We start from the raw sequence: 12,630 nt of genomic DNA, 5'->3' as shown, positions 1-12,630 counted from the left end.
AAATTTTGTAAGAAAGTGGGTTTTAAGTGTTCCGACTACAAAAAAATCAGAAAAATATTTCAAATTAGCAAAATATTTTTAAGATTTAACAAACTACATTTTTTTCTAGTTTTATGAGAGTTCAAATAAAAACAATTTTTGAAGTTCACAGTACTTTTTCACATCTCTCTGGGTTTTAAATGAACAAACTTATTTTTAAAATACCATCTTTTACATTATAACATTTTTGAATTATAAACCAGTTTCTACTGCACTTCAAATCCTAAACACCAATCTAGACAGTGTTGACTTTAGTTTTTTTTTCCTTCTGAAGCAATTACAGAAAATTTATAAAGCCTCAGCCAACTCAGCTTCAAAGAAATGTCATATCTTTATAAAACTTTTAAGATGGCATTTTTACATGAAAACATTGCTCTCTGTGGTTATAACCACCAAGAAATACTAAGTAAGAGACAAACTGCAGAAGGAGCCAGGCCTGGCATTGCACTTCTGGAAAGCCTAGCTGCGGGGAGTCTGAAGCAGGAAGAGTTCAATTTCAAGGTTTGCCTGGGCCACTTAGTGAGGCTTGAGAGCCTATCCCAGCAAAACCAAAATAAATGAATAAAGTAAAATAAACAGCAAAATATATGTTATAAGAAAAAGCTTAATATAGAAGAAAAAAGTCTCCAAGATGATATTATATGTCACAAATGTATTAAACCAAGTATCTTGTTATTATAACTGAATTATATTTTTGTTAGTTCCTAACATGTAAAAGCATGTTAGAAACCATTTTCCCAATAAGCTCAAGAGGGAAAATCCTTCTCAAAATTAGTAGACACAATTCTAGAAGTCTCGTTCACATTTCTTACATTTGTATGGCTGGTGTTTTTCCATAAAATCCTGCCAAGAAATAAAACAGAAGGTCTGACACACAGCTGTCCTCCTGTCCCCTCACATGGTCTCACACAATGTCCAGGAACCAGGGGCCACCTTCCCTGACCTACTGGCTGTCTCCAGTTTGTGGTGTTGACCCCGAGTGAAAACAGGTGACTCCAAATGTAGGTTCATTACTTTTGGGTCATTCTAACAGTATGCCAGTCAGGGACAAGCTGGGGTGGTGGAGCTTTGGTTTGGTTCGCAGTTCAGAGCCTTCAGTTCATTATGGCAATGAAGGCATGGTGCACAGTGCTCCAGGCTCAACAGTTTTGAGCATTTGACAGTTGTTACTAGTAGCAGGACGAACCAGGAAGCAGACAGAACAGAACTGGATGCAGGAGTGGGTGTCACCTTCAAATACCACCCCTAGTGACCTACTTCATCTAGAGCCCATTTCCTGAGAGTTTCCCAGCCTCCCTAATTACCAATAGTTGCTGGAAACAAACATTCAAGCATGAGACTGAGGAGAATTCAAACCCAAAGACAAAAAAGGGATCCATCCCTCCCCTCTGGCTTCTGATCTTCTTATTACTATTGATTCTGGCTAATAGGAAGTGGCCTCTAACAGGCATATTTAGAATCATGTCTCTCAGGTATACATAGGAAGGAAAGGGGCTTTCCGTAGCCAAATCCTTGCTGATGCAGCTGCTGGCTGGACAGTCATGGACATTTTATCCTTGTTTTATCTATAAATGGTGAGCATCAATCATGCCCACCTGAGGGGCTGGGGCTAACTAACGTCATGAAGCCCTTCAAAGAGCCCTCAGAACATAGCACGAGGCACACATTGACACACATGCAAATATTTCTAATGGCTTTGAGGGAGGTGACTATGCTCAAAGGCTTTCAAAGCTATGTATGTCCTTGAAAACTGCATTCCTTCTTAAATTTTATTTGAGCGTTTTATTTTGGTGTTGGAGGTATTCCTTACCACAAATGATGTGTGTAGTTAGGGTTACTAGAACAATGTTACTGTGAGGATATGTCCAACAACCACCAAACCACGTTTTAGTCATAGTTCTAAATTCAGAAGATCAAGAGCAAACTTGTCGTCTCTCCTACAGAGGATCCTGCGTCCCTTCTTCAGCTCTGGAAGGTCCCTGCCTCTAAGGATCACAACTGTGTTCTCATCTTCCTCTCTGCCCCAGTGTGGCCTCCCAAGTCCTCAAGCTCCCCTCTGCCCAGCACCAGAGTCCATGTTTGCTGTTTAAACACCACTCAGATGATTTCTGAGTGGGGCCTCTCAGAATCCTTAACTTAGAGTAAAGCACTGCAGACCGCCTGCCACGGAGTTTGACCAACTGCACTCGCAGAAGAAATGGTGGGTACCAAGAAATGGAGGCGAGAACTGGAGAGCTGGAGGAAAGGCTTTGTCCGACGTGAAATTAGCTGAGAGAGGAAAACACATGTCTTAAGTGCCTTGGACACACAGACACATGCTCACATCCACAAGATGGTAAAAATAGGAGGTGATGTAGGTTAAATAATTTGGCTTTGTAGTCTGTGCATATGGTGTTCATGTAATGAAGATCATACTGCATACTTTGAGTATATGCACATTTTTTCAATTAATACTTAAAAGTTTTAAAGAAATCACATTCTCAGAATATGGCAATATTTCATGGATTGTTAAGATGTGGATTCCTTTTAGAAGACCACACTTCTACCTCCCTGTGGAAGACATATGGAAAGGCAGAGCTGAAGACTTCCAAAACACATTACATATTTTGCCAAAGAAGCCTCAATGGGAAAACCTACCTCAGTTTGTCAGAGCCCAGCTGGCTTTAGCAGGAACAGTGATGGTTCTAGGCTTGCATAACTGCATGGAGCCACCAGGTTCTGGACTGATTTCTGACTAAGGAGCACAATCATAGCAGTGACTTCACAAACAGTTTCAAAGGAGTGACAATGGCCACCCTTTCTGAGATGATCCAGTGAGGCCAAAACCTACCAAACTGCATAAGACATGCTCTCAGGAACTTGCCAAAAAAGTGAGAAACAAAATTGTAGAAGCATCAAGGCAGGCTACTAATGGTCTTCCTTGAGAGAAGTTTAGGAAGGTCCCTAAAATGTACCTGTGCCACCTTCTGCGACTCCCCTGTCTTTCTTAGCAGGCAGTAGAACTCCAAATCTCTTCCACTATGGATGTGCAAGGAAAATAAAAGTATTAGCTCTAATAGCCCCAATTTACAGAAATGGGTGTACTGTGAACACATGTGTTCTACATAATTAATGAGTATGTGTGTTGATTAAACATGTGTGCTACACATCTGTGTTACCCACATATGTGTGCTATGAGTCACAAGCATGTATGCAGTATATATGAGCATTCTATGTACTGTTAGGAATACTGATAGGAATGTTGACACACATGCTGTTTATACTATATACGCTTGTGCAGATGTACAGATACATATGCTGGGCACGCACAGAGACAAAGAAACATGCCTGTTACATGCATATGTGTAATGTGTATCCATGTGTACATGTTGTGTACATGCATTATATACACATGTGTATCATGTACAATTATGTGAAGCATGCAAGTGTGGGATGTACAGGTATAGCATGCATGTAACTAGCAACATATGTCATGCATATGTACCAGTGTGGAATATGAGGCACACAACCTCATCAACTCTCTGACTGCCTCTGAACCTGAGCAGGCAAGTTTCTCTGGCCCTTCTAAAGCCTGGTATCCTCTCCCTCCCAATCTCCATACCAGCTGTTCCTTCTAATCCTTCACCTCTGGTTCTCAAGCTATTGACTGGCTCACCAACTCCCCTACCCAAACAAAAGAGGCTGCCAAAGAGGTGGAGCCACTCCCTCGATGCCTCCCTCATCAGTGCAACCACTAACCTGGCTAAAGGAAGTGTCCCTACATCTTAAAACACTCCCTCACCATAGCCATGAAGTGTGTGTGTGCAGCTTCTGTGTTTCCTTTCTTCACATATAAACCTCTCTCAGTAGCCTCTGCCTATGTCTCTGATTAAACTGGTCACAGCATGGGCAAGGAATCTGCTCATTTAGAGCTTCAGTCTGATAGGAAGCCAAACACAATGGCTTACATCTGTAACCCTAACACTTGAGAGGCATAAGCAAGAGGATGGAATATTTAAAGTCATAGGCTACATGGTGAAGCCACTGTCCTAAAGCACTTAGCAAAGATAAAGAAAGCTGTGAGGTCAGACAGGGTCCCAAGCCAGGTCTGTAGCTGCATCCCACTGCACTGGTGTCTTTAGTTTCTAGTACACGAATGGACCAGAAGTAGCTCAGTCAAGTCCTGTAAGCTACACGTGTATGCATATTGTCACATTCGCAATCACACAACTCTTTCTAAACAACATTCTCTTTAGCATCACGAAGTCTCACTCTCGCGAGACTGTGGTGGTGCTACTCACCGTGGGCCTGCTCCACTCCTCTCTCTGCACAGGAGGTACTAGAGCCAGTGTTTCCGATTACATAGTATCTAGCCTGTTGCAAACACAACAGCTTAAAAGAAAGCCACAGTTGAAGTTTTACTATGAAACCAGTAATGTTACAAGCAAGTAGAATGTCCTTTTCAAGTGCCAGCCAAAAGAAAATGCTTCGTGGAAATGGGGACAGTGGTACAAAACACAGGATGTACTTTTAACAATTAAGGGTAAGATGGCATTTCTCCAAATAACTAGAAATAAATAAGAATCTGAAACTTATGACAACAAAGTCAACACCAGTATGTGCTTCTAAGCAAGTTGTTTCTGGCCCCTGTGAAGTCTGAACACCCCAGGTTTAAGGTAGGAGAAGTAATTTCACAGCACTAGGGACATAATGAACACTCCAGGTAATTACAGTGCAAAAAGTCAAACTGGTAGAGCCATTTGGAGAAGCATAATTACCTGAAGAAATCACTAGGACTATCTTCAGCACTGGGAAGAGAATAAATTACATTTAACTGTTAATGGTTATATTAGTGTGTAAAATTAAAATTTAGCTACTATAAAAATAAAATGGCATAATGTTATTGAAACATAAATATGCTAATAGTAAAGTGTAAAATAAGTGATCAGTTCAAGAATGACGCATGGAACTTTCTCCTCTCATTCACAGACAGCAGTGACTGCTATGAATAAACACAATGGAATCAATTTCCTGGGGGTATAAGTGATAACCCAGCCTTGCCTTCTCCTAAGAGTAGGGGCATAATTGCCACTCATCTAGAGATAGTATTGTTATCAGAGCTGGGACTGTCCCTTCCTAAATGCCAGGCACCAGGCACACTGCTCCTAAGAATGACACAGGGCAGGCAGCATGTGGGCAGAGCACACGGACAGCCATGGATGCTGGTGGGAGGCGCTGGCTGGGACAACAACTATAATGAGCCCGTGATAGGGAAGCTAGGGGAACGCCAGGCTAGCATGAGTGTCCAGGAAATGAAACTACCCAACAAAAGTTGGAAAATCAAGACCAAAACTCCAGAGGGCACAGTCTAAATAGTCAACACAAGCCCGTGGTTGAGGCTCAGATGTGTGGACACCAGAGAGGAAACACAGGACAGGGTTTAGTAGAAGGTGAGCCTTGCCAAATGTTTTCTATGAACCCTCAAACAGAACTGGTCCAACCAAAGGAGCTGTAGACAACTTTGGGGTGCAGAGAATACAACAGTGGCATAATTAAGAGAGGTGTGGGACAAGAGTTTATATAAAATAGCCTCCAGGGGCTATCTCATATACCCTAGTGGGAAAACACAACTGGAGCAGCCAACATTACATCCTGAAGCTGAGAATCGGCTGGAGGACAAAGGCATGGAGCCCTGGGACTGGGGCAGTGGGGTCAGCCTTGTCCTCAGGGGGCCAGGGGACATGCTCAGCACGTGGAACACTGTGCGATACCTCTTGCTGAAGGAAGAATCAGAGAACCAGGGGCACAAGTTGGGGGTGGCCCACTCCCTCTCTTTCACCTCGTCTTGGAAAGGGCACGAGGAGGAGGAGGATTTCTTTGTTCAACTTCTAAAGGCTGAGTCACCCAACAGTGTGGGAAATGGTCCCAGATGCAAAATATTTGTTTCTCATGGAAAATTAAATTATAAATTTTATGGGAATCACAATTATACCACATTTCACAAATGCCGGCTGTTTATTATAGAACTGGGTGTAATCCTATGGTTATATTTTACCTATAATGAAATACTACCATTTAAATCTCTGCTTGTTAAGAGTCAGTTCTAGGAATGGGATTCAACTGTGCTATGTGATTTACCATCCACATTTCCATCTATGTAGCTAATAGATACATCTATTTTTTCATTGGTCAGTGCTTAAATGAATTTGCTACTCTCTGGAGTGAGGTGTACATTTGTTTCTGGAGCTGGGGTCCAAGGACCCGTGATGAGAGAAGTAAATTCAAAAAAGGAAAGTCAATGAGCACAGTGATTTTAATATCTCGTGTGATTATATTTATCGTAATACAAGTTGTGCTGTAATCAAATGGATTCTATCCAAATTTCAAATGGAGTTTGGTGCCTATCCAAGCTGGGTAAGTCAAAATGCTGACAGTTTGGATTCAGCATTGTTCTTTCACAAGAAAAAAATATTACTGAAAATTATAAGGCAGATAATGTGTTAGGCAAGTAAAGAAAATGGAGATAAAACAGGTTATACAGAGAGAAAATTTAGCAATTTTGGAGTAAGTAGTCTCTGAAATTAGAATACCTTATGTGTTAAAAATATAACCTGACATTTTTATAACTTTGCCATTATAGCCTTAAATAAGCTAAAAGGCATAGTCATTTTCCTTAAATCTTAATTATTTGCCTAATAAAAATGTAACGGATGAATAATAATACCAGATCTGAAAAGAAATATTTAACAAGGAAATTCAAACCGAAAAAGAATCACATAATCCTCACAGCACTTTTTAATAGCATGTGTTGAAGCGTGCAGGATGGTAGTCTTAGGAAGTCATTGTCGCCGGACAGGATAGGATTGCGAAGATGCCCTGTGTGTCCTTGGGGGTGGAGAAGAACGCCCATGCTCCCAGAGGAAGCCAGGGAACAGCCTTGAGTGGGGATCAAGTCTGCAAGGGGAGCTTAGTGCAGAAATAGAAGGGATAAGCCGGCTTCCACCATCTGAATGGGACTCCAGTGAGGCCTAGGAGACAGCTCCACCTCCTGTTGGCAGAAAACAATGCAACTTTTCCAATCCCATGGTGAGCTCCAGCAACAGTCATTAAATTTATTGGACCACAAGGAAAAGAACTCCCCAGTATAAAACCCAAGGGCCTTTTCCATGGAATTACTAATGCTTTTTTTTTCCCCTAGAAGACCTTTTGAAACCTCTTTATTTAATTTCATGCAGCAAACTTTCTCAGTCTAACAAAATAGCCAGTTTCTGAGATCCACACTTCCTAAACATATTCAGGATGCATGCATGTATCATAGCATCGCAGTGTATTGAAATGACACATACATTATATGGAGACTGTAAATTGCTATCAGGTGATTGGTATCAGAATGCAAGTGACCATAAGACCTGCTCTGGAGAGTTTACAGGTGAGAAGCAGGTAAATTGGCTTCCCAGACTGGGGAATCTGTGAGTGCCTCTTCACACTGTAAGAACAGCGCAGCCCCTGGGTACCAGCACAGCACAGCACAGGACAGCACAGCACAGCACAGCGCAGCGCGTGAGAAGGAAGGAAGAGGAGTCCCTTCTTCAGTGGAACTCACCCTACCTCATGTGATTAGTCACATATGCTCACAGCAGAGCACAAAGCCCTGGCTTCAGAGAGTGTAACCATTTAATAACAAGGGACCTGGGTGCAATGGCTCCCTTCTCACCTTATGCTTCAATGGCTCCCCCTCCTCTGGCTTCTATAAAATGCATTGTGTGAGCAGTCTTGGAATATATATCTAGGTTTAAACTGAAAACTATACAGATAAGTAGATATAACAGGTTGTCACATTTATTTCAGAGAAAAAACCAAATTTATTTATTTCTGATATTTTAACAAGTAAATATGGTTTTCTAAGTTAGGTCCTGTTTCCATGTTCACTATGAAACATATCTCCTGGAAAAACCAGGTAAGTCCCTGTTTTGTTAAATAAATGGGTTTGGCCTATGATGTCACAGGCACCAATTCCATCGGTGAGATCAAAAGTGTCTAACAGACAGAAGGGCAAATAACAACAACATGGAATAATGGGTTGTGTTGTATGGGGACCCTACTGCTTAACTTAGCTCTGCAGCAATGACAGCTTTTTAAAAATGGCTAAGTGACAGCATTACTAAGTGTGCCTTCAGAATGACTAGGAACATCCGCACCTTCCCATGGGCAGGGCAGGGCACCCTATGAATCTGCACCTTATACCCATCTTATACTGTTGTGCAATGAAAGGCGACCACCTAAAAATAGGAAGTACCCAACAGACTCTCAATCGATGGAATGGTTGATGCTCAGAACAGAACTTCAGGAACTGACCTAACTTAGAAAAGTGTATGAGACACCAAATCTGGCTCGACTGTCATGATTCAAACAAGCAGTCATTATAAAGAAAGTGTTATTACACTTTTGACTTCAGACAAAAATTATTGAAAGTAGGACTACAATACATTCAGTGTCATCTTTGTTTTATAATTCTTTTTCTAAGACGATGCATTAAATTCTGTTAGAGGTTACATAGCTAAGCATTGCAAGCTCGATAACGTTATGCATAGTAATTGCTAAGAAACTGAGGACTTTTTCAAAGACGCCTCTGCTCCAGGGCTTTGTTAAGCACCATCCATCAAAGGTTCAAGGGCTCCCACATGAAGTCCAGTTAACAGAATGTTGGGATGCTGAGAATGTATAAATGTCAAACTTGGCAGGTTTACTTTGAACCCAAGCCTCACACCTTGGGGTTTAGCACTGCATTATAGCAAGCCGCATGTATGTTCTTCACAGCAACTGAAGTGCATGGCCTCAACCGTGGCAGCCCTTCAAGCACAGTTCTGATGGCCCATTTCACATCATCGAGGTTCCTGTTACACACAAGACACTGACCAGCTCTTGCACTGTTTAGCAACTTACCGATTGACATGGAGTTCAGTGAGCCTATCCTAAGTCTTTTAGGTTATGCATGCACTTAAAACTCATGGGTAGGCTCAAAGTAGAACACGTCATTTCAACTCTTCCTCTAATGATTAACAGTTACTAACAAGACTTGTTGCAAAAATATTTCCCAAAATGCACTGTGGGGGACATCCTATTACAGACATGAGAATAACACAACAGAAAGCCGGTGAGTGCTGAGCTTCTGCACTTGCTTGCTACTATTTCCAGGCCATCCAAGTGCATTTTCTAAGGTTTGAGTCCCATACCTGCTGTATTTGGGTAACTACTCACATTATGAAGTATTAAAAACAAAACAAAACAACAACAACAAAGTCCCACAACATACCAACCAAAACATTGAAGACGTCGAGGGAATGGCACAACTTGCAAAGCAGAGACACCTTGGTCTCAACACGTTAAACATACCACTGTGCACTAGCTGTTTCTGAGGCTCTGTGACAGGACGCTTTGCAGCCACTCCAGCCTGAAGTCTCAGAAACCTTTGTTACCCTAAAAGGACCTTGCTCTCCGGTAGTGCTGAAGGTTTGGGCTCTTGAGCAAAGTTAAAGAGGAGGCATGACTGCACCCCGGGACACAGGCGCACAGCTTCCTAAGGCCAAACAGCTGCTGCCTTGCACCTTTTCCGGAACACTTGGTTGTGCTGTGTGGGTGGCAACTTGAAGGTTTCCAAGAACTTTCCGTTTTTGCTTAAACCAACATTTCAGGGTTTTGTTGATCAATAGTTTAGTTTTTTTTTTTTTAATATGTGTGTGTGTGTGTGTGTGTGTGTGTGTGTGTGTGTGTGTGCGCGCGCATGCGTGCATGTGTGTGTGTGTGTGTGTGTGTGTGTGTGTTTGTCAGCGGGTAGGAGCTAGAATAGAATCTTTTTAAAATGTTGCAAAGTTGGCCCATCAATGTCCCCTTGGTTTCTGGAGATACTGAGCTGGTAGCCCAAGAGATAGGCAGACAGTTGACACCACACCCCATCAAGGGGACAGCAAGAACCCCTGCATAGTGCCTGAGTTGCTGCAAGAGCCACTGCCTAGGACCAGAAAGACCACTCCTTGAAAGAAATGCTGGGCAAAAGCCCAAACCCCAAGATCTGGAAGACCATAGTTACCACGCAGTAAAGGAAAGCACCTGTGCCCCATGACCCAGATGTTAGAGATTAAAATAAAATAAAATAAAAATAAAAATAAACCCCTCACGCTGGTAGCTGTGATGTAAGGAAGACGAGGTTGCGGTGCCCAGGGGCTAGTGGTATCCACTGTGCCCAGGGCCCAGTGCCAACCCCCGCCCACAAGAGCCACCCGGAAAGGGGGACACAAGGACTCCAAGAAAAGAGGGGGCCCTGGAAGAGGAAGGGAAGCAGGGAAACTGAAGGGACTCAGGGGTTGAGGAAGAGGGCCTCCAGGGGACCCCACTCACCCGCGCGGGCACCAGTAGGTGACTAGGACGCCCGCGGGGGGCGGCCAGGGACTGCGATCCCTCGGCGCTCATCGCCGCCCACGCGGCTAGGCGTGCGCTTCGGGCTCCGGAGCTTCTAAGTACAGCGCCAGCAAGGCGCCCGCGCCCCTCTGGACCGGCTAGGGCGGACAGAGCCAGCAGCCACTGCGCTAGCGAGCAGAGCAGGCACGGAACCCCGCCCACCTCCCAGCAGCCCGGCCCCTACTACCCTGCTCACCGCCCACCAAGACCCGCCCATTACCATCAAGCCCCGCCTTATGCCCGGTAACCCCGCCCATCAGCTCTGCCCTTCCACCTCCACTCAGTGATGGCTTGACTGGATTATCGGAGCTGTAAGGCCCGGTCCCACCTCCTTGCTGGGACCATCACTTTCTCACCTTGGACAGCAAAGTACAGAGCCTAAACAGGGTCAGACGCGCGTCTCCCTTGGGGCTGGAAGTCTAACAGGGCACCTGGGCCCTTGGGGACTAGGATGCTGTTCCCAGTGGATTCTGGTGATGCCATCGCTGGTACAGATGCACTTACAGATCACTTACTCTGGCAGTACTTTGCCCTGACAACAGCCTTGGGTCCCTCGGTTGTTTGTGGATTTCCACACCATAGCCTGGCCTCAGGACCCATTTTCTGGAAAAAAGAAAGCAAATTAAATACCAAGACCTTCCATTGCTATGGTCTCCATGCCTTTTCCTCTCTTGGCATCTACTTAGGCCCCAATCCCCAATCACTCGAGAACTGGAGCCCTCACTCCACCCTGCCTCTCACACTTTCCAAAAGGGCTCCGACTTAGTCACCAGTCTCAGTTTAAGAGTTTCTTTTATTTGATCAGGTTTGTGTCAAAAGGAATATCATAAAAGTGACATTGGAATTTATACATTAACATCATCCTAATATAAATGTAAATCAAAACTAGTCTGGGCTAAAAGTCGGTGCCTGCCTTGCCAACACTTGAGTAAAAAGCAAACCTGTATTTCCCACCCTTTTTAGGTCTTACACCTGAGCCCTATCACTCACAGGCCATCAGTGTGCCAGTGGACAGCATCCTGAGACACTTATATTGGCTTTATTGCTGCACTGTTAGGGAAAACGGGGAAGGCTAGTATGTGGCTTTCATGGCTCACGATGGACAAGCAAATGTGGAACAAACCATTTACAGATGAAACCTGAAAAGCCCTGGGTTTGTGACCCTGAGGTACAGGAACAAGGCTTTGCAGATTTCCAAGTCTTATTCATCTTCTGCCTGCAATTCTACAGCTTTGGTTTAGGGGCAAAGAGACTTACGGGCATCTCTTTATGATTGCCCAGTATAAAATACATGCCTTAGATGACTGGACAAGGAATATTTAGCATTTTTTTTTGTTTGTAGAAAAGCCTAGCATAAGAATGAGATCATGCAACTCATTTCAAGTTGCATTTTGAAAAGTATATGACTTCAATGCCTGAGAAGTCAGAGGTCTAAAGATAGACTTTCACCCAAATTACAAAAGTGAGATTCATCCCATAGTCTGAAGGAGAGGCAAGCACGTAGTTATTTATCATGTTAGAGTGAGTAGACTGGACATTACTTCAAATTTATCAAGTAAAGAAATATGGGTATCTTTCACTCAAACCCAGACTAATTATTAATTAATTTGGTAAATACTGTATCGTTTTTTGGTGTTTACTGGAGCCCTTTCTTCGATCATTCCATGATCCAGGATACTTGACATGCACTGCCGCTGCCTTGGGAAGCAATACAGCTCAGGTTTGAACTGTAGTATCTCAGATTTTGTGCATTTGGTGCTATGGCTGCCCATAAGAGTTGTGCTATTTCATTTCCAAAACAGTGGGACTCCAGTTCATAAAAGTAAACAGCAAAATGCTGACTATCCAAACCCTGAGAGGGTCAAGTGTGCTGTGAATTTCCTGCAGTTTGACTCGAAAGTTTGCTTGAGGCATGTAGAGTTCTCTCTGAAATGTTCCCCAAAGTGAGTCAGTGTCTCTTTATCCTTTAACTCAGTTCCTAGTTAACAGAAACATTGTAAATGTAGCACACAGTCATCAAGGTAGGAAGTCACAGCACTGGAGTCTTAAGGACAGATGATACATTGCATCAGCAGTCTGGAAACAGGTAGAGATAAGCACTTGGTGTTCAACTCAATTTCTCCTTTTTACTCAGTCCAGGACTCTAGCACCTGCATT

The 12,630-nt window shown here is 43.4% G+C and overlaps 1 protein-coding gene across 2 annotated transcripts in view; it reads right to left on the bottom strand.

The window, feature by feature from the left end:
- Positions 1-10,594, bottom strand: part of SNTG2 (syntrophin gamma 2) — a 206,709-nt gene extending 196,115 nt beyond the window's left edge. The window contains exon 1 of one of the 2 annotated variants that reach the window (XM_084791712.1): positions 10,414-10,594. In XM_084791712.1, the coding sequence (XP_084647838.1) occupies positions 10,414-10,485 (72 nt within the window). In that variant the 5' untranslated portion in view covers positions 10,486-10,594. The remainder of the gene's footprint in view (positions 1-10,413) is intronic. The other variant, XM_084791713.1, reaches the window with a different exon arrangement.
- Between the last annotated feature and the right edge of the window lie 2,036 nt (positions 10,595-12,630).

This window comes from Acomys minous, assembly GCF_964271855.1.
Source record: "Acomys minous genome assembly, chromosome: 8".
Lineage (NCBI taxonomy): Eukaryota > Metazoa > Chordata > Mammalia > Rodentia > Muridae > Acomys > Acomys minous.
This window is presented reverse-complemented; position numbering and strand designations above follow the sequence as displayed.